The 23,330-nt window shown below is 44.4% G+C and overlaps 1 protein-coding gene across 1 annotated transcript in view; it reads left to right on the top strand.

The window, feature by feature from the left end:
- The window catches only part of LOC147117669 (protein Jumonji-like), a 434,885-nt gene that overhangs the window by 184,820 nt on the left and 226,735 nt on the right, over positions 1-23,330 (top strand). The window contains 1 exon segment of the mRNA XM_085988853.1: positions 5,133-5,222. Coding sequence (XP_085844979.1) covers positions 5,133-5,222 — 90 coding nt within the window.

Genomic DNA, 23,330 nt, shown 5'->3' with positions numbered 1-23,330 from the left:
CCGGGTTTCGCTCCCAGCTGCGGCAGCTCTCTAAATGTGATTTTCCCTTGATTGGCCTTGTTAAGCCCGCCCTGCGGGCTTCCCAGCCAATTAAAAAGACGCGGGTCTGATAACGTCTTTTGATGACGCGTCATCAGCCGGTTTCCTTAAAGGGACCACGTCCACGTGGAGTTTGACAGTTGTTCTGTCAGTGTTTGACAGCATTGAGGTGCTGCAAACACTGACGGCACTGCACAAAGGTGAACGCTTGTACCCAGGCTCGCCAATGACTCCCTCCACATGCTTATGGAGTGAGTCATAGCACACAGGGAGGTTCTCTTCCCTTCCAAGGGCGGATAGACCTCCCCAGGACACCAACTTACTGTGGACCTCCACCCAACCCCCTCTATCTACTTTATCACTTCCCCATCTCACTAGCCACTCCTTACACTCACCCTCATCCTACTGCAAGCCAATGTCCATGTGAAGTTTCTGGTAATGTGTTGTCATATAGTGAAATCTCTTTTTCCAAAAGTACCCCATATTGGACAGATCTGAGCGCACCTTGAAGTATAGTTCCAGTGATTGTTCAGTCATAACTTCCACTCCCCCCCCCCCCCCCCCCCCCACACACACACTATAGTGATGAGTGTGCATGAAATGGCTTGGACATTAAAAGGAGGCTGGTTGTGGGATGGTGTCAACCTGGCGCATCATGTGGCAGCCAGGGTTTACAGCGTCAAGTGAAGAAAAACTGGCCATGGTGATGCCATCGTTGGCCTCCCAGGCGGCAGTGTTGTCGGGGGCTGATGCCCTGTGTCCAGTGCAGCATCAGGTGACAGCAGAGAAGCTTGGTGATGTTGTGCCTGGTGATGTTAGTGTTGGGGCTGATCGTGGAAGGATTCGGAGGACAAAGGTCTGATTGTTTCATTGGCTCTGATGTTGCTGCAATAGATGACGATCTGCAGGTGAGATGACAGAAGCGATCTGTCAATGGTAAGAGAGGTCCTCCCAATGAGGTGGCACTGGACACACAGTTGGATCTGAAAACTTGTATGCTAAAGAAATCTTTATGTATTAAAAATGCAGTAAACAACATTTTCTGCACTCTGAAACTCACCACCTGCAACATGGCATCCTTTACACCACTTCTGCAGCTGTCAGCTTTTCACAAACATCAGAGCAGACTCAAAACACGGCAGGTTGAACTGGTGTGCTCCCCGAACAGTGGGTAACCTGTGGGAGAGAACATAAAATTAGAAGTAAGCCTCAAAATAGTCTTAAATTGGCTCTTAAGCATTTAACTAGCTGAAATGTATCCCCTGCCGCTTGGTGTCGGGTCAGTTCTCCGCTGACAGACCCAACACCTGGGAGACTCGCGTGGAGGCGGGTTGACAGCGGGTGTCCTACCTGCTGTCGATCTTTGCTATTTTGACAGCAGACCCGCCTTCAAACCCGCCCCCTGAGCACTATTAAATTTGCGGCCTCTGTCTCTGTTGCTCCACAGCAAATGTGAATGAACATGGTGACAGTTTACATCTACACATCTGTTCTGCTTTTACTTTTGAATTTGATAAGGTAATGGCCTGGAATTTACGATGGGTAATACCAACGAACGAGCAACGTTTGATATTGTTAGCTCTTTGAAACTGACCACAACTTCAGGATGTAGCGCATGCGCATCCTAACGCAGAAATCCTGAAATTGCAGTCAGTTATTCACTGCTCTGACACTGGCTGCGCTATGGACCCTCCCCCATCGGCTGTAATCAGGGAAATCAACTTTGGCTTTTCCGCAGTAATATTGTTGTTAAATACCGTATTAAAAGTTAGACCTTGTTGGATTAGGTGTACCTGGTGTTTTAACAGTGTATTGAAAGCTAAACATTATGGCCCTGAAAAACTAATTAAAATTTTGTGGAGTGTCAAAATGATCGATTTTAGTAAAAATTACAAATTTTAAGAAACTTAAAATTATTTTGTTCATCTTTGTTTCAGGTTTACCTTTTTCCCCATGAGAGCTCTAATCTTTGTTTTGCTCTGTTGACATTTTTAAATGGTCAGAATAAAAGGAGGTTGTTCACTTCCTGGTTTCCTGTCTGAGAATTCTGTATTGTGATTGGCTGCTTAGACAGCTTGTTGCCGTCACAGCAGCTGTGGATTTTCCATCTCGCTGCACTGATCGCAGTTGAGCGTCGGAAAAGCTGAACTTCTCGCCAACAGAGATCACAAGACCTTTGTGGGAAGCTTTCTTTGGGGCCAGCGGCGAACACCTTTGCTTTTCCGCTGACCGCAAATTATGGGCCATAAGTCTTGTGGGGACGAGTTTTCTGTCTTCTTACCCCCCCCCCAACCATGGGGACAAATTGTTGTGTGTTTCAGTAAACCAGCCGCATATTCTTCCCTGTGTAATATTACTGACCGCCCTTACTCTTAGTGTTACTGTGCATGTGAAAATAGTTCCTTGTTCTTGTGGAGTCTAAGTGAGCAGAAAAAGTCGACAGTATGTCTGAAGGTGCTTAAAAAGGCATTCTGCTTTTCCTTAAGTGTACATCACCTTTTTTTTCCCCCTGCTTTCAAATTGATGAGAACACTCACCTTATTTTATTTTCATTCTACTTCACATCACTGCACATGAGGTCAGAAACTAGATCCATTCCCACTGGCTACGGCTGCACAGCACAATACTACCTTTCATTCAGCACAAATTGGCAATGTTACTCACCCCATGGGATGGTTGATGTGGGAAATGGGAAAATCCACATTGGTGCAGTAGGAAGTGGTCTTTGAGGCTGGGTATAGGGTACATCACTGTTGAAATGTGCTGCACCTGATTTAGGTGTGTTTGATGTTCATACCCAACTGCCAGAAGTGTTCCATTCCTTATCGTGAATACCTTTCACCTTGATGTGTACAGAAATTCACTTAGTGAGTTCTTGGGGCTCACCGTATCGGGGGAGGGAGGGAATCGTAGAATGATATAGCACTGAAGGAGGCCATTCTGTCAAATTAATCCCAGTCCCCTACTCTTTCCCCATAGCCCTGTAATTTTTTTCCCCTTCAAATATTTCTTTTGAATGTTACTATTGAATCTGCTTCCACTGCCCTTTCAGACAGTGCATTCCAAATCACAACAACGCCGTGTTTAAAGGAAAATGTTTTCTCATGTTCCTTTGGTTCATTTGCCAATCGCCTTAAATCTGTGTCCTCTGGTTAACCACCCTTCTCCCATAGAGCAGTTTCTCCTTGTTTACTCTATCAAAACCATTTGTGATTTTGAGCACCTAGCAAATCTCCTCAATCTTCTCTGCTCTAAGGAGAACAACCCCAGCTTCTCCAGTCTTTCCACATAATTGAAGTCCCTCATCCCTGATACCATTCTAGTAAATCTCTTCTGCACCCTTTCCAAGGCCTTGATGTCCTTCCTAAAGTGTGGTGCCTGTTAGCAGTCAACCGCCTTCCTCCTCTGGTTCACAACAACACATTTCAAGTAGGCACGAGACACTCTAGTGGAGTATACGGAACAGACTTTATTGATACACAGTACACATGATCAGCCTAACTGTATACAGAGAGTGGCTTTTTGGTTTCTGTATCTTACAAGCTCTCCAAAGAAATGCTGAAAACCATGCTCTGTCATACACCATATTTTGGCTACATCAAAGGAAAATATAGATAAGACTGCATGATGAAAATATCAGAAGACAAAAGTCATGCTTTCTCCACATGACACTTCAGTGTTTGTATTGGAAAGCATGTTACTCCAAGATGCAAAGAAGTGTGACTGTTAACCCTTAACGCCCCAAGATATCTAACATACATCTTTTCACAATATCCAACAGTGCCCAGAATTGGCTACAATACTCCAGCTGAGAGCTAACCAGTGTTTTATAAAGGTTTAGTATAACTTCCTTGCTTTTGTACTCTATTCCTCTATTAATAAAACCAAGGATCCCATATGTTTTTTTAACCGCCTTCTCAACTTGTCCTGCCACCTTCAAAGATTTGTGTGTCAGCCATGGCTAGCGGGTAGCACTGAGTCAGAAGGTTGTGGGTTCAAGTCCCACTCCAGACACTTGAGCACAAAAACCTAGGCTGACACGGTAGCAAAATACTGCAGATGTTGGAAATCCGAAATAACAACAGAAAATGCTGGAAAAACTCAGCAGGTCAGGCAACATCCGTGGAGAGAAATTTGAGTTGACGTTTCGGGTCGAACCCTTCTTCAAAACTGGAAAGAAAAGAAAATAGATCGAAGGCAGGGCTGCGATCGGACAAAAGAAGTGAAAGAGATAAAAGAAGTAGAAGAGACAATAAAAGGTATTTGAAGCCAGACGAGATGGTAATAGGCTGAGATTAGGTGTGAAGTGTACTGGCAGGGCAAGAGATAGCTGCCAGGTGGGAGAGTGAAACAAAAGGAAAGGGGGGGGGGAAAAGGAGTGGCAAAATTACAAGTAAAAAAGTAATAGGGGCCGAGGTTATGATCTGAAATTGTTGAACTCGATATTGAGTCCGGAAGGCTGCAAAGTGCCTAATCGGAAGATGAGGTGCTGTTCCTCGAGTTTACGTTGAGCTTCCGTGCAGTACTGAGGGAGTGCCGCACTGTCGGAGGTGCCGTCTTTTGGATAAGACGTTAAACCGAGGCCCCGTTTTCCCCCTCGGGTGGACGTAAAAGATCCCATGGCACTATTTTTGAAGAAGAGCAGCGGAGTTATCCCCAGTGTCCTGGCCAATATTTATCCATCAATCAACATCACTAAAATAGATTATCGAGTCATTATCACATTGCTGTTTGTGGGAGCTTGCTGTGTGCAAATTGGCTGCTGCGTTTCCTACATTACAACAGTGACTACACTTCAAAAAGTACTTCATTGACAGTAAAGCGCTTTGGGGCGTCCAGTGGTCATGAAAGACGCTATGTAGACGCAGGTCTTTTGTTTTTACATACACCTCTAGGTCTCTCTGTTCCTGCACCCACTTTAAAATTGTACCATTTAGTTCATAATGCCTCTCCTCATTTTTCCTACCAAAATGCATCACTTCATACTTCTCTGCGAAGCGGGAGGAATTGCCCAGATCCAAGTCGAGCAACCTTGCCACAGGCCTGGAATCAGACCACCTAACTGCTCTTTTACCTTTCTTTCCATTCTCTAGTCTCCCTGGAATCCACACCAACAGTAACTGAAACAGAGTCTGGTCTCTCTGCCACGCTGAACCAGCAGTGGCCTGCCCCCGTCCCCCATAGTGAGTATTAGCTGTAAAAAGTGACATTTAGTTTAACATTTTGCATTTAACTTGAAACTTTAACAGAAATTGCCTGTCAGTGGCAGTTAGCTGTCAGTCAGCTGGGAGTGTTTGTCTTGAATAGGTGCTAATTACTGTGAGCAGGGAGCTGAATGTTAGTTGTAACTTGGATGTGGCTCCAAAGGTATAAAAGTAAACACTATCTGCTGGCGCACAGAGTGCACTTAAACAGAGTGTTAAACTTGGGAATTTGGAGAGAGTGGGAAGGAGGTACTGCTTTTGTTTCCACAGGATAGCAGGTAGGCGATTGGTTGGTGAGTTTTGCAACTTTTTTTTCTCTAAGCTAGGCAGTGGTTTAAACTAAGAGCTGGGGATCTATAACTAATACTTTATTGAATGAATAACTTAACTAGATAAACTGATTAATATAACTATAAATAATCATTTGAATAAAAACTTAAATTAATTCAGGCCATCAATAAGCAAATAAATAAAAAAGACTAGAGATGGCAGGGTAGGCTATGTGTCGGGACTGTAGTATGGCAGAGTTTGTGGACAGCAAGACTGTCACGGATTCCCACATCTGCAGGACATGTCTCTGCCTTCAGTCACTCCGCTTCAGTCATTGTGCTGGTGTGCGATTTACACACACTCTGAAATATAAGGGAGGGGGAGGAATTTCTGGATAGTTTTACCCAGAAAACAGCTACACCCCAGAGGAAAGCACAGGTTCAGGAAAGGGAGGATGTGACTGTTAGGGAGCAGGGTAGCAAAGACTTAGGAGAGGTTGAGAAGGCGGTCCCACAGACACTGGTCCAGTCTAACAGGTACATTGTACTCGCTACCTGTGAGGGAGGACAGCCACAATGCAGACCAAGGCACCGTGGCTCAGAAAGCTGTGTGGGGCGTGGCGAGATGGGGGAGAGAGCAGAATGGAAGTGTGGTAATGATGGGACATTAGTGGGATAGATAGCATCCTCTGTAACCACCAACGAGAATTCCAAAGGATGTGTTGCCTACCCTTCTTGAGGCAACTGGAGAGGAATTTGGAAAGGGAGGGGGTAAATCCAGTTGTTGTGGTCCATGTCGGAACAAACGGCATCGGTAGGAACAGGGAGAAGGTCTTGCTGAGGGAGTATCCAGAGTTAGGAGCAAAATTTTAAAAGCAGAACCTCGAGGGTAGTAATCTCTGGATTATTGCCCGAGCCACGTGCAAATTGGCTTAGAAACAGTCAGATCAGGAGAATTAACATGTGGCTAAAGAGCTGGTGTGGGAAAAAGGGGTTGCATTTCATGGGACACTGGCACCAGTACTGGGACAGAAAGGAGCTGTACCGATGGGACGGGCTCCACCTGAACCGGGATGGAACTTGTGTTCTAGAGGAAAGGGTAAATAGGGAGGTGGCAAAGGCTTTAAACTAGTAAGATGGGAGGAGGGACCTACAAGAAATGAAACCAGCCTAAATATAAACAAAACAAGAAAGGAGAGCATAGGAAAGAATAAAGTAAGGGAGGACATTGATGGCCAGGGAATAAATAGAGTTATAGAACAGGAGTGTAAAAAGATTGTTAATAAAATGAGAGGAACTGCTATTAAAACACAGTGTCCGTAATAAAACAGGGGAACTGGAGGCAATAATACGTTGCGAGGAACCAGACATTGTAGGGATTACTGAGACATGGCTACAGAAAAATCAGGACTGGGAATTAAACATTTCAGGGTATAACATTTAGAAAAGATAGAGGGGGGAAAAAGGGGAGGTGGAGTAGCTGTACTTATTAGGGATAACAATGGCAGTAGAAAAAGGTGACGCAACGATCAGCAAGACAAAAATAGAATCCATGTAGATAGAGAGAAAAGATCATGGGGCCAAATTCGGTTGATTTGTGCCTCCCGTTACCGCCCAAGAGGGCGTTAACGGGGCACAAATTAACTAGCGCCTGGGCGCGGCGCCGCTAACACCTCCCGTGCGCAGCACCTGGCTGTAATACTGGGTGGTGCCCCCCGACTTACCGCCGGGTGCTATGTCCGCTGGGGTCAGGGGAGGCCTACCTGCGGCCGGGGCGGCGCTAGTTGAAGGGGAGGTGGTGGGCGTTGCTGTCCCCGGCCCAAAGGGGGCACTACCCAATTTTTTACCCCAATAAAGGATCAATTACACTAATATGGGTAGTGTTCGGACCACCTAATAGTGGAAGGGAGGTGGAGGAAGAAATATGCAAACAAATTAGGGAAACGAGTAAAACCCATTGAAGAATAATCATGGGGGATTTCAACTACCCTGACATTAATTGGCCAGAAGGGGTAGGTGAAGGGGATAAGGGAATGTGTACAAGACTCCTTTCTAACCCAATATGTAAGAAGCTCAACAAGGGAGGATTCGCTATAGGATCTAGTAATGGGGAATGAACCATAGCAGAGAAAAGAAGCAAAAGTAGGGGAACATCTAAGCAATAGTGACCATCATATAGTATGCTTTAAGATAATAATTGAGAGTGACAGAAGTATGACGAAGACCAGGATAATAGATTGGAGAAAAGCCGATTTTTTGTGGGACTGAGAATAGAACTTGGGGAAAATAAAGTGGACGACAATATTGGCAAACAATGATGTGGAACAGCAGTGGGAAATATTTAAAATGGTGTTCAACAGAGTCCGGGAAAAATATATTCCGCTAAAAGGAAAGAACAAACTAAACACTAATGAGACACACTGGATGGCAGAAATATTAAATAATTACTTTGCTTCAGTATTTACTAGGGAGGCAGAACAGATGGACATGACATCTGTGATTCTGTGTGACATTGGACGATGAGATTAGAAGTGAGATCACTGCATTTAAAATAAAAAGAGGAGAAATATTAAATAAACTAATCAAACTCAAAGAGAATTAAACCCTGGTCTGTGTGGATTACATCCGTGCATTTTAAAAGAATCTAGGGAAGAGATAGCAGAGGCATTGCTGCACATACTTAATAATTCTTTAGAACAAGGTGTAGTGCCAGAGGACTGGCGGATTGCTAACGTTATTATACCTATATTTAAGAAGGGAGATAGAACATGTCCAGGGAACTATAGACCAGTCAGCTTAACATAGGATAAATAATGAAATCCCTACTAAAGGAGAAAATAGAACATCTAGAAACCAAAAATAATAATATGAATAGTCAGCATGGATTGCTTGACCAACCTCATTGAATTTTTTGAAGCGGTAACAGAGAGAGTAGACACGGGTAATGCAGTAGATGTAATTTATCTAGATTTTCAAAAGGCCTTCAATAAGGTACCACATAATCAACTAATAAATTAGGTCAGAGCATGTGGAGTCAAGGGACAAGTAGCAAAATGGATAACTAGCTGGCTTCAAGACAGAAAGCAGAGAGTAGGGGCAAAGAGTAGCTATTCAGAGTGGTAGAAGGTGGGAAGTGGTGTTCCACAAGGATCAGTGCTGGGACCACTGTTCACAATTTATGTTAACAATTTAGACTTTGGAATCAAAAACACACATTCTAAATTTGCAGATGACACCAAATTGGAGGGGGGGATAGTCAATACTGAGGAGGACTGCAACAAATTACAAGAAGACATGAATAAATTTGCAGAATAGGCATATAATTGACAAATGAAATTCAACACAGATAAATGTGAGGTATTATATTTTGGTAACAAATATAGGGAGGTCACATCTTACTTGGATAATACGAATCGAAGTGCGGTAGAAGAGCAAAGGGATCTCTGAGTACAAATCACAAAGTAGCGACAGGTAATCAAGGCCATAAGAAAAGCAAACCAAACACTAGGGTTTATTTCTAGAGGGATTGAATTGAAAAGTAGGGAAGTTATGCTAAACTTGTATAGTACCCTGGTTAGACCACACTTGGAGTACTGTGTACAATTCTGGTCGCCATATAAAAAGGATATAGAGGCACTGGAGAGGGTGCAAAAAACATTTACAAGGATGATACCAGAAATGCGAGGTTATACCTATCAGGAACGGATGAACAGGCCGGGTCTCTTTTTTTTTCTCCTGAAAAGAGAAGGCTGAGGGGTGACCTAATGGAGGTCTTGAAAATTATGAAAGGTTTTGATAGAGTAGATACAGAGAAAGTGTTTCCACTTGTGGAGAAGAGCAAAACTAGAGGCCATCAATATAAGATAGTCACCAAGAAACCCAGAGAGTGGTGAGAATGTGGAACATACTACCGCAGGGAGTGGTTGAAGCGAGTAGTATAGATGCATTTAAAGGTAGGCTTGATAAACATATGAGAGAGAAGGGAATAGAGGTTATGCTGATAGTTAGTTAGATGAGGAAAGACAGGAGGAGGCTCAAGTGGAGCATAAACACCGGCATGGACTAGTTGGGCCAAATGGCCTGTTTTTGTGCTGTTTACCCTATGTAATCCTAATGTAGTGGTTTTTTCCTGTTTCCCTCCCTCCCTCCCTCCAAAATTTCTTCTGCTCCAAAGTGTTGTCCCACTGGCAAATACATTAAAAAACAAATTGGAAAGCAAAACATTTCTACACATAGTACATCAAAGGGAGCTGTATACAATGGTGCTTTATTTAAAGGAACAGAGCATAAGAGGATGCCACAGCCACCAATTGACAGATACAATGCTGCTTTTTAGTGGTTGTAGCCAGAAGCTCTTAGATATTTATTCCCCCACTATGTTTCGCTGACTACCATCTAACTGTATGAGTTTGTACTTTGATCTGACTGAAGTAATTAATATTCATATACGGTATTCACATCCTGCTTCTTGCTGACGTCAGTTACACAGATCTCTTGTGATCAAGCATCACTAATAGACTTATATTACTGTCTGTGTCTTGGGTCAGCAACCTACATATGCCACTCCCCAGACTTCAGTTTCAAATGGTGCTGCCAGTCACCCTGTGAATTGATGACAAAAGGGGGACCGTGCACAGGGTGGCAGTGACAAATTGGGCACTGCGCAAAAATACAGCATAATCTTATCATGGCATCAACCCCTAGAGTTCTCTTTGGTGTTCTGGCCAACAGTTATCCCTGAATTACAACAACAACTTATTTATATAGCACCTTTTAATATAATAAAATGTCCCAAGGCGCTTCACAAGAGTGTTATCAAAAAAAAAATCAACCAACATTGTAGGAACAGGAGTAGGCCATTCAGGCCCTCGAGCCTGTTCCACCATTCACTGAAATCATGGCTGATCTCTTTCTACCTGCTTTGGCTCCATAGCCCTTAAAATCCATGGCTAACAAAAATCTATCGATCGCAGATGTAAAATTATTAATTGAGCTAGCATCTACTGCTTGTTATGGGAGAGAGTTCCACACTTTTACAACCCTTTGTGTGAAGATGTGTTACCTAACTTCTCTTCTGAATGGCCTGGCTCTGATTTTAAGTTTATGTCCCCTTGTCCTGGACTCCCCCCACCAGTGGAAAAAGTTTCCCTCCATCTACCCTATCAATTCCTTTCAAAATCCTAAAAACCTCAGTCAAATCACCTGTTAATCTTCTATATTCCAGGGAATACAAGCCTAGTTTATGTAATCTCACCTCATAATTTAACCCTTGGAGCCCTGGTAACATTCTGGTGAACCTGCGCTGCCCTCCTTCTCGGTACTCCAGATGTCGTCTAACCAGGGCTTTGTATAGCTGTAACAAAACTTCCTCCCCTTTATATTCTAGCCCGCCAGATATAAAGGCTAACTTTTCATTTTTGATTTTTTTTTGGTACCTGACTACCAATGTGTTCTCTCATTTTTTTGGGTTGTGCGGTCCCGTTAATGGGCTGCGCAGCCCATTCAAATTTTCATGCGTACGCGATTTCTTGCATTGAAAAGCCAGTGAGTGGCCTGCGCGGGACCTCCAGACTGCTACACGGCTGTGCAGCTTAACGGGAACGTTGCTGACCACTACATTTTAGTGATCTGTGTACATGGACCCCTAAATCTCCTTTGACCTCCACTGTTCCTAACTTTTCATGTAAAAAATACTCTGATCTATACTTTTTTGGTCCACAATGGATGACCTCACAATTACTGGCATTGGAATCCTTCTGCCACAGTTTTGGCTACTCACTTAATTTATCAATTTTTTTGTAATTTTATGCTTCTGCTACACTACTTGCTATACCACCAATCTTTGTCCTTGGCAAACTTGGATATATGACACTCTATTGTGTTATCTAAGTCATTAAGAAATATAGTGAATAGTTGAGGCCCCTGCACAGATCATTGTGGGACACCACTAGCCACTTCCTTCCAATTCAAGTACATACACATTATCCCTACTCACTGCCTCCTACCGTTTAACCAATCTCCTAACCAGGTCAATAATTTGCCTTCAATTCCACGAGCTTTAATTTTAGCTAACGGTATCTTATATACTTATCGAATGCCTTCTGGAAGTCCATATAAAATTCATCCATGTCTACCACTTTCGTTACTTCCTTAAAAAATTCAATTTGGTTTGTTAGACGTGATCTACCCTTTACAAATCCATGTTGGCTCTCTCTAATCAGCTCAAATTTCTCTAAGTGCGCAGTCACTCTGTCCTTAATTATAGATTCCAATAACCTCCCCACAACATGATAGACTAACATGTCTAATTTCCTAGTTTCTCTCCCTCACCTTTCTTAAATAATGGAGTTACATTTGCAATTTTCCAATGTAAAGGGGCAATTCCTGAATTGAGAGTGCTTTGGAAGATTACGGCTAAAGCATCTGCAATTTCCTCACCTACTTCCTTTAAACCCCAGGGTGGAAACCATCAGGTCCTGGGGATTTTTCAGCCTTTAGTACCATTACTTTTTATAATACTGTGTTCTTGCTTACTTTAACTTTAGTGAGTTCCAGCCCTTGATTCATTATAAGTTTGCTAGGAATGTTGGGTATCATCTCCTTTTCCTCTACTGTGAAGACTGACACAAAGTAATTATTTAACATCGCTAAAACAGATTATCTGGTCATTATGACATTGTTTGTGAGTCCTTGCTATGTGAAAGTTGGCTGCCAGTTTTCCTACATTACAACTTCAAAAAGTACTTTTGAATGGCCTTCGCAGCGAGAGGGTTTGAGTACAGGAACAAGGATGTCTTGCTGCAGTTGTACAGGGCCTTGGCGAGACCACATCCTGAGTATTTTGTGCCGTTTTGGTCGCCTTATCTGAGGAAGGATGTTCTTGCCATGGAAGGAGTTCAGTGAAGATTCACCAGGCTGATACCTGGGATGGCAGGAATGACGTATGAGGAGAGATTGGGTCGATTGGGCTTGTACTCGCTGGAGTTTAGAAGAATGAGCGGGGATCTCATTGAAACTTATAAAATTCTGACAGGACTGGACAGACTAGATGCAGGAAGGATGTTCCCGATGGTCGGGGAGTCCAGGACCAGGGGACACAGTCTAAGGATAAGGGGTAAGCCATTTAGGACAGAAATGAGGAATTTCTTCACCCAGAGAGTGGTGAACCTGTGGAATTCTCTACCACAGAAGGCAGTAGAGGCCAATACATTAAATATATTCAAGAAGGAGTTGGATATACTTCTTAAGGCTAAAGGGATCAGGGGGTATGGGAGAAAGCAGGGACCGGGTACTGAATTTGGATGATCAGCCATGATCGCATTGAATGGTGGAGCAGGCTCGAGGGGCCGAATGGCCTACTCCTGCTCCTATCTTCTATGTTTCTATGAATTTCCAGCATTTTCTGTTTTTATTTCAAGAAGTACTTGCATTGGTTGTAAAGTGCTTTGGGATGTCCTGAAGTCATGAAAGGTGCTATATAAATGCAGGTCTTTAGTTAGTGGCCTTATGATGACCAAAACCTCTGTGGGAAGCAAATTTATACACCACTACTATATTATTGGTGGGAACGCAAAGATTGTGCTGTTGCTGGTGTAGAGCTTTTACTAGGTACAGTCAGTTAAGCGATAGGTGCCAAGATCCAGAAGAAAAAAACTGATCTTCCTGGTTGCTGATCTAACAATACTGGCAGTTTTAACTTCATCTGGCCAATTGATGTGGGAGTTGGTGGCCGACCTTTATATGACTTTGTCATTGAATTTTGTTTTTAATGAAAATAGGTCCTTGCAGTACATCACCAGGCGGTGGGCTGTGGCTATACGTCCGCTTTCCCCGCTCGATTTGTGGTCTTGACTGTCTCACTAGATTGTCTGGTGGGGAAGATGCCAAGTAGACGTGAGACATTTTGCTAAATTAAGGAAGGGTAGTGAGTCGCGGTGGATCTCTAAGTGGTTTGTTGATGAGCAATGTTGGCGATATATGGGAGCAAATCCTCTGCCTTCCGGTCTCCTCGGAAGTGAGAAAAGCAGTTTGCAAAAAAAAATCTGGAGAGGTGGTAACTATTTTATACAGTTGTTGTAGAATTTAATTGGTACCAGTGTAGTTCAGCTCTGCGTGTGTGGTAGTGAGGTGGGTGGCATTATTTCTGTGTAATTTTGCATCACATGTGGAGTTAATGATTTGGGAACCTTTTTATGTAGATACATCCTGTTGAGATGAGCATTAATTAGGCCACAGTTGGAGTATTGCGTACAGTTGGAGTATTGCGTGCAGTACTGGGCACCCTGCGTGTAGGGTGGAAAGGGTACAGCAAAGATTAGCTAGAATGATATAAGGAATGAGAGGTTAGAGTTGTGAAGGAAAGTATGAAAATTGAGAATTTATTTCACTGGAATAGTGAATTTTAAGGGGGAGGGGGGAAACAAATAGAAGCTTTCCAAATTATGAAATGTTTTATGCGGTTTATTTTTTAAATGTTTTCTAGGGATGTGAGGCTGGTCTGTAGGGCAGACTAGGTAGAGGTGGCAGAATCCCTTCCTTGAAGGACATTTGTGAATGATTTGCCACAGTCCAGTCATTTTCATGGTCATTTTCTGGTGCTAGCTGACAAATTACCAGTTTTATAACTTGCTGTGGTGGGATTTGAATTCATGATCTCTTGGTTACTAGTCCAGTACCATTAGCTCTAGGCTAGTCTGTTAGAACTTAGCTCTAAGTTTGTTTCTACTGGTTGGTAAATTGGTAATGAGAGACATTGGTTGAGGGTGATCAGTTGAAGACTGAAGGAATTTAGAAGAGTTTTTCTCATGTAGCGAGTTATTAGAACATGGAATATTTTACCACAAATGGCACCTGGGACAGAGGCTGCAGCCATCATTTTAAAGGGAATTGGATAAGTATTGGAAGAGTAAGAATATAAAAGGATATGGAGAAAGGGCAGGATTACAGATGATGGCTCCCATTCAAGTGCTGGCACAAGCACCATCTCACTGGACTGAATTGCCTCCTTTTGGTCTATAATTTCAATGATTCTATGCAAGATGTCACTATAGTTAATTTGAGACTTTGGATAATGTGGCCTTTCTAAATCCTAGATACTGTACCAACAGCTGCCTGTTTGTAGTTTTGGTGTTTGTGAGACAGACTGTTCTTTGGGGGGGGGGGGGGAACGACCCCCCACCCCCTCCGTCCTTGGAGACTTACCCCCCCCCCCCCCCCCACCCCCAACCTCTCAAGTCCTTGAATGTGTTGTCGCCTCCCAAATTCGTGCCCACCTTTCCCGGAACTCCCATGTTTGAATACCTCCAATTAGGTTTACGCCCCTGCCACAGTACAGAAACAGCTCTTATAAAAGTCACAGATGACATCCTATGTCTCTGTGACCACGGTAAACTATTCCACCTCGTCCTTCTCGACCTGTCTGCAGCCTTTGACACGGTTGACCACTCCATCCTTCTCCACCGTTGTCCAGCTGGGTGGGACTGCACTCGCTTGGTTCCATTCTTGTCTATCCAGTTGTAGCCAGAGAATCACCTGCAATGGCTTCTCTTCCTGCTCTCGCATCGTTTCCTCTGGTGTCCCCCAAAGGATCTATCCTAGCCCCCATCCTATTTCTCATTTACATGCTGCCCTTCGGCGCCATCATCCAAAAACAGCAAGGTTCCACATATACGCTGATGACACCCAGCTCTACTTCACCACCACCTCTCTCGATCCCTCCACTGTCTCTAAATTGTCAGTACTGGATGAGCAGGAATTTCCTCCAACTCAATATTGCGACGACCGAAGTCATTGTCTTAGGTCCCCGCCGCAAACTCCGTTCCCTCGCCACCCCTCTCCCTGGCAACTGTCTGAGACTGAATCGGACTGTTCGCAACCTTGATGGGGTATTTGACCCCGAGATGAGCTTCTGACCATATATCCATGCCATCACTAAGACTGCCTATTTCCACCTCCGTAACATCGCCTGACTCCGCCCCTGCCTCAGCTCGCTGACACCCTCATCCATGCCTTTATTATCTTTAGACTTGATTATTGCAACGCACTCCTGGCCGGCATTCCTCCTTCCACCGTCCATAAAAGGTCATTTAAAATTCTGCTGCCCATATCCTAACTCGCACCAAGTTCTGTTCATCCATCACCCTTGTGCTCGCTGACTTACATTAGCTCCTGGTTAAGCAACAGCTCGATTTTTAAATTCTCATCCCTATTTTCAAATCCCTCCATGGCCTCGCCCCTCCCTATCTCTGTAACCTCCTCCAGCCCTACAACCTTCAGATCTCTGCGCTCCTCCAATTCTGGCCTGTTGCGCATCCCTGATTTTAATCGCTTCACCACTGCGACCATGCCTTCAGCTGCCAAGGCCCTAAGCTCTGGAATTCTGTCCCTATACCTTTCCGCCTCTCTACCTCTCTTTCCTCCTTTAAGACGCTCCTTAAAACCTACCCCTCTGCCCTAATATCTCCTTGTGTGGCTTGGTGTCAGATTTGATGATGCTTCTGTGAAGAGCCTTGGGATGTTTTACGACGTTAACGGCGCTAAATAAATGCAAATTGTTATTGTTGAATGGAGCTCTATGAAAATGAAGCTTATTTGCAGATATTCTCAATGTGCGATTGCTGCTCTTCTCACCGCCACTGCATAGTGTTATTGGCAGAGTTCTTTCTGGCCTGTGTGCTGGGAGGGGGGAAAGAGAGGGAAGAGGGTCGCTTAGACTGTAGACTCTTTAGTAGTACATTAAGACCTGCTCCAGTGTGGCTAGCTCCGGTATTGAGCCTTTTCTCCATCTAATGTGTTTATATTGTCTAACTGCGTTAGGAGGAAGCTGACCACCTTTACATTGAGGAACAGGTTCCACAGTAACTGGAACTGCATAGAAACTCCACGGATACAACATTTGCCCATGTACATTTGTTCTTGAGTTATGGTTTGGGGCTACAGTTGCCAATTCCACCCCCCCCCCCCCCCAACTCCCAATTGTCTAGGAATCTCCAGGAATTAAAGTTTAATTTCCTGGACACAACTGTGAGCAACCCAGGAGAAAAATCATAGGGGTATTATTGAATTTTTTTTAAATTGTTTTTTAATTTTCTTTGAAAGCTTGTTTATTACATTAAAAAAAAAATTGGAAATGGGGGAAAAAGGCTGATTGGGCAGTCGGAGGAGGGAGGTCATGTGATGCGGCCTCCAGGAATATGACTAACTAGAGTTGGCTACCCTATTTGGGACCATTTCTGGCTGCTGAGGAAGTGCACACAGGCTGCGTTGCTTGCCTCTGAGAGAGGGATGAGTCACTCAGCCTGCCAGTGACCGAAAACCAGTGGCTGCACCTGGCAGAACTGATCTGTTCATATCTTGGAGCAGCATTGGCGGCTGTGAAAACCACCGTTTTTGGAGATGTGCTGGAACCTCTGGAGGCAATACCACCACATTTATGCTATTATCATAGAATCATACAGCACAGAAGGAGGCCATTTGGCCCATCGTGCCTGTGCCGGTGCATTGAAAGAGCTATCCAATTAGTCCCACTCCTGCTCTTTCTACATAGCCCTGCAAATTTTTCCTTTTCAAGTATATATCCAATTCCCTTTTGAAAGTTACTATTGAATCTGCTTCCACCACCCTTTCAGGCAGTGCATTTCAGAATATAACAACTTACTGTGTTTAAAAAAAAAAAAAAAAAAAAAAATTTCACCACTCTGGTTCTTTTGCCATTTATCTTAACTCTGTCTCCTCTGGTTACTGACCCCCCTGAAACCCTTTCTCCTTATTTATTCTTATCAAAACCATTCATAATTTTGAACACCTCCCTTTAACCTTCTCTGCTCTAAGGCGAACAATCCTAGCTTCTCTAGCCTCGCCACATAACTGAAGTCCCTCATCCCTGGTACCATCCTCTGCACCCTCTCCAAGGCCTTCACATCCTTCCTAAAATGTGGTGCTCAGAATTGGACACACTACTCCAGCTGAGGCCTAACCAGTAATTTATAAAGGTTCAGCATAACTTCCTTGCTGCTTATGGCGGCACTTCTATTGAGACTGCTTTCTGTGGTAAAGTAAATGTGATATAAGACCAGTTATGTTTTTAAGTGGCTCAGTATACTAAATATACTGTGCATTACCTGTCCGTAGATCATAGAAATTGTCGCACTGGAGGAGGGCATTTGGTTCGTCAGACCTATGCCCAATTGGGCAGCCCTGTAGCCTCTGTATTCTGAAGTGTTTGCTCCTACAGCTGCACTGTGGTGCTCATTGAACATTAACTTTGATTATTAGTCGCAGAACTCCTGCTACAATTTCTAAAGATCCATTATCTGACCTTTTGAACTGTGGCACGGGATTTTTTTTCTCAAAACCCCCACTCTAAAGGGTGCTCTTTAACAGATTCTGTAACCATGGTTGTAAATTGATGTTGGACAGCAAATTACATGTAGATCTTTGGGTAAATATTCATTAAATTATGCTGATAAAAATTCAGTGGGCTGTGTACTGTAGTATTGAAAATGTAACCATGTCGGGCAATATTTTAGCTCTGAATGTGTTTATACTGGGCATGTTCCCCTCAGGAAATTTTGGCAAATACTGTAGAATGAGGTATGGAGGAACAAACCTTTTTTTTAAAAAGCAGTATTAAGTGTGGAGTGTTTTTCTGTTGAACTATGTGAATTAAACAAACACCATCTGTTGCACGCAAGGAGCATATTTTTCAAAACTCCTCATACAAATGATTAAATATACCGTCTGGAATTTCCCTGTAATCTGCTGTAAATGATTCTCTGTAAACCTGCAAGAGTGCCACAAGGTAGTGTAGTACTTTGTGTAGGTCTCATTCAACACTGCACTGAGACAGAAATACATTCCCAGAATAGCAAGAAATTTTGGAACTCTCCACAGACTGGTCATATACAGATTTTTTTTTTCAGCTACTAATCACATTAACACGCTGTGTGTTTGAGCACCACATGTTGCAGTGGGTTTTAAATGTAAATTAGGACATGGTGGACTAACTGCAGTTAGGCTTTATTCGAAGCTGCCATTTTAAAATCTGGGTTTCAAAATGGTAGATCTGTGGAAAGCCCACATTTTTGATAGATTTGATGCCATAATTTCTTTGCAGCTTTGTTTTGAAGATTCCGTTTGAAAATATCAGTGTTTTTCATCAAGCAGCCGATTGGTAGTTATTGCCTTTGTTAATTCTTTACAAATAATTAACAATATTTGTATTTAAAATCTTTAGTGTAGTTTGTCATCTAAAATTGAGATGCTTGTTGGTACTCTTAAGAGTAGAGGCTTTCCACGAAGGTTTCCTAGTTCCTACAAACTGTTTCTGTTTTCTGCAGAGGCTGTTATTGTGACTGTTCTTGGCTGCTCTTTGTTGAACAGGCCTGGGTCCTATAAAGTATGTGTCTATACTTAATGCAATAATGACGAGACAGCTTGGAAGATTCAACGTAGGTCTTTACTTAATACCAACAGGCGGGAAACTGAGGGGAGATCAGTACCCACAGTACTATTTATACCCCTATGGCCAGGAGTGGTACTACGGTATCACTACGCCCTACAAAGTAGTGCTGCCCTGGCCATAGGTTTAAAGTAACATACCTATTACATACACAACATTCCTCCCCTTTTTAATTAAAACATACCCGTGCAATTAAGTCAATAGATGCCCCATAACTAGGGCTAATAGCATTTGGTAACACAATATACATAACATATTTACATCAAGAGTTGTCTACATATATATATATAACAGAAACATGTTATAGATTCAGTCTCTGAGGAGGCCTCCTGTCTCGACTAGGATAACGTCTTTCTCTAGTCGGTCTCGGTGTAGGCGGCGGTACTTCCGTCACCCCTTCATCGCTGGACTCGTCGGTGTCTGATGGCACATCCTGTGCCGTGGAGATCACTGGAGTGCTGAACTCCTCGCAATCCTGAGACCTCTGTAGCAACGAGCTGGGCCGTGATTCCGCTGTAACAATGTGCTGAGACGTTTGAGGTAGTGAATCAGTTGGGTTTCTGGACTCCACAAGTTGATCAGCATGTCGTCTGATTATGCCTTCCCCTGTCTCAACTGTGTACATCAAGGGTCCCTGGCGGGCCTTTATCGTACCAGACCGCCACTTTGCATTCCTATAATCACGGGCCAACACTTGCTGCCCCACCTCGAAGCTCCGTGTCTGTCTGTCAGGAGCCCTACGAAATACTCGGTTTTCCACATCTCTCCGAATGTTTGGTCTGAGCAATTCAAGGCGAGACCTTAACCTTCTATTAAAGAACATGACGGCGGGGGCCTGGTTGGTCACCGTATGTGCAGCATTACGGTATGCGACTAGGAAGTTGTCCACCTTGTGTTGTAGTGGCAACCTTTCCTCCCCCATCGCCTTGATGGCCTTTTTAAAAGTCTGTACAAATCGCTCTGCCAGCCCATTTGTAGCAGGATGATATGGTGCGGACGTATAATGTCGCACTCCATTCCTTTTTAGGAATGCTTGAAATTCTTCTGCCACAAATTGTGGCCCATTGTCCGAACAGACTTGCTCGGGCACCCCGTTTCGGGCAAAAATGGTCCTTAAGACTGCGACCGTCTTTTCGGCTGTTGTTGATGACATCTTTACGACCTCCGGCCATTTTGAATGGGCGTCCACTACAATAAGGAACATCGCATCCAGGAAGGGGCCAGCGAAGTCCACGCGGATCCTTTGCCACGGTGTTGAGGGCCACTCCCACGGATGTAGTGGGGCTTGTGGTGGTACGTTCTGTACCATCTGGCACCCTTGGCACGCTTTTGCTACTTCCTCAATGTCCCTGTCAATGCCGGGCCACCAGACGTAGGCTCTGGCGAGGCTTTTCATTTTGACACCCCCCAGATGACCTTCGTGTAAGTCCTGCAACGCTTTATGTTGTAATTTTTGAGGGACCACCACCCTGGCTCCGCACATCAATGTGCCCCGGCAGATGGACAACTGGTCCTTCCTTGCCGAAAGCGCCGGCAATGATGCGTCACCCTGCGCCGGCCAGCCTTTCACGGTTAATTCGTAAACCCTTGCCAATGTCGGGTCGTTCCGTGTTTCCCGCTCGATACATTGGCTGGTGATGGGCAAGTGTTCCATAACAGCCGTATGATATATTTCCACGGGGTCCTGTACTATCTCTTCGATCTCAGCAGGCAAGGGTAGCCGCGACAGGCCATCCGCATTGCCATGCTGTTTGGTACCCTTATATTCGATAAGGTACTGGTGTGCTCCTAAGAACAGTGACCATCTCTGTAGCCTTTGGGCCGCCATCAGGGGCACCCCTTTTGTTGGATTAAATATCGACACCAATGGTTGATGATCCGTCAGTAGTGTGAAACGTTGCCCATGCAGGTAGTGGTGGAATTTTTTTACACCCCACACCAGACTGAGGGCCTCCCTGTCGATTTGCGCATAGTTTCTTTCGGCTGTAGTTAACGACCTTGAGGCAAATGCTATTGGCCTCTCCGTCCCGTTGGGAAATTTGTGTGACAACACTGCCCCTATACCGTACGGGGAGGCGTCGCATGCCAACCTCATTGGCATTTTTGGGTCAAAGTGTGCGAGCACTTCCTTTTGATGTAATGAGTTGTTTACCCTTTTTAAAAGCAGCCTCACACGCTTCGTCCCAATTCCAGGAGACTCCCTTTTGCAGCAAGGAATTTAGTGGATGTAAAATGGACGATAAGTTCGGGAGGAACTTATGGTAATAGTTTATAAGGCCTAAGAATGATCGTAACTGAGATACATTCTCAGGGGACGGGGCCTTCACTACTGCCTCGATCTTTTCCGGGGACTTATGCAGGCCTTCCTTATCTATAATGTGACCACAGTATGAGATACGTTCCTGGAAAAACTCACATTTCTGCTTGTTCGCCCTGAGTCCGTATTGTTGTAACCGCAGAAGTACTCGCTCCAGGTTAGCGAGGTGGTCGTTATCCGTTTGTCCTGTCACCAGGATGTCATCCAGGTAGCATTGCGTTCCTGGAATGCCCTGTAGGACCTGTTCCATGGTCCTCTGCCATATTGCCAGGGCGGACGCCACACCAAATACCAGGCGATTGTACTGGTACAATCCCTTGTGTGTGTTAATCGTTAGGAGCTTTTTCGAGTCCTGCTCCACCTCCATCTGTAAATAAGCTTGACAAAGGTCAATCTTCGTAAAGTGTCTACCCCCAGCTAACTATGCGAATATGTCCTCTATCCGCGGCAGCGGATACTGTACCATGTGCAGGACTGGGTTAATAGTTATCTTAAAATCCCCGCAAATGCGAACCTTCTTTGGTTCCCCTGGTGTGTTATTTGCAGATTTCTTTATAACTGGGACGATGGGCGTGGCACCGTTTACGTGTATTCTCATTTAACATGCCACAGACAAATCTGTCTCTGATCGCGTCCGCCAATATGGCTCCAAACTGACAATGTTTGGACAACCTTCTGAGCTCAGCTAAATAGGCTGCCTGCGACTCATCATCCCTTTGTCGCATCTGTAGAAGCGGTACCTTTCCGCTATAAATGGTGGCTTAGGGTTTAAATGTTCCCTTAACGTATCAACAATTTGGGCGTACGTTTTGTCTGCTGGCTTGTCTGGAGTAAGAAGATTCCTCAGCAGACCGTATGTTTTTGCCCCCATAAAATTTAATAAGGTTGCTACCTTTTGGTCATCTTCCACCTTGTTTACTATGCAATAAAGTTCATGCCTTTCGATATAGGCATCCCACTCTTCTGTGTCCTCAACAAATGCTGACAAACAACCTTCTTTAGCCATTTTAAACTTTTGAAGAGAAAAAAAACTTTTCCCGCTTTCTCCACTAGATGGCGTTTTTCCCGCCTGTTCTCCCTCTGCTGTCAACGACCTCTCTCCAGCGTCGTTATTTTTGGCCCTTGCAGCTCCCGTTATTGCCACCGCCGCTATTAACAACGACCTTCCCCTCTCGTGGCCTGCTAGTCCTTGTGGCTCTGTTTGTTCCCCAGATCGCCTGCCCATTCTGGCCCTTGCAGCTCCCGTTCCCCGGGAAGGATTTCAGTTTACCTGGCCCTGGGTGGACTTTTGCCCCGTGGCTGGAGCGCCTGTTCAGCCTCTTCTCTCAGCTGCCGCAGCCTCCGCTGGAAACCTCTCTCTCTCGCTCCGTTGCTGCTGCTCCTCCCGAACCCGGAGTGCTGGGTGGCCTCCTTCAGTCGACGCTGGACTCTGCAGGCTGGCTGGTAAGAAGCCTCTCTTCTTCTCTCTCCGTACTGCTACCGTTCCTTTGTTGCACCGTGTACTGGTGAGTTCGAACCTTACTCGTCGCCAGTATAAAGTATGTGTCTATACTTAATGCAATAATGACGAGACAGCTTGGAAGATTCAACGTAGGTCTTTACTTAATACCAACAGGCGGGAAACTGAGGGGAGATCAGTACCCACAGTACTATTTATACCCCTATGGCCAGGAGTGGTACTACGGTATCACTACGCCCTACAAAGTAGTGCTGCCCTGGCCATAGGTTTAAAGTAACATACCTCTAACTTTCATGTGCATCCACATTGTGTGGCTTGCGATGAAGCAATTAATGGTCTCTAACATTGTTGCTTAGGTTATTGGCCAGTAACTCACTTTTGGGGTTCTACAGAATGTGAATCACTTTGACTTTCTTTTATTGCATAAGAACATAAGAAATAGGAGCAAGAGTAGGCCATTCGGTCCCTCGAGCCAGCTCCACCATTCAGTAAGCTCATGACTGATCTTCTACCCCAACTCCATATCCCTTGATCCCTTCGTATCCAAAAATCTATTGAAATCTGTCTTGAATATACTGAATGA

The sequence above is a fragment of the Somniosus microcephalus genome, chromosome 5 (assembly GCF_052327205.1).
Source record: "Somniosus microcephalus isolate GS21.2 chromosome 5, FLI_Smic_1.0, whole genome shotgun sequence".
Taxonomy (NCBI): Eukaryota; Metazoa; Chordata; class Chondrichthyes; order Squaliformes; family Somniosidae; genus Somniosus; species Somniosus microcephalus.
This window is presented reverse-complemented; position numbering and strand designations above follow the sequence as displayed.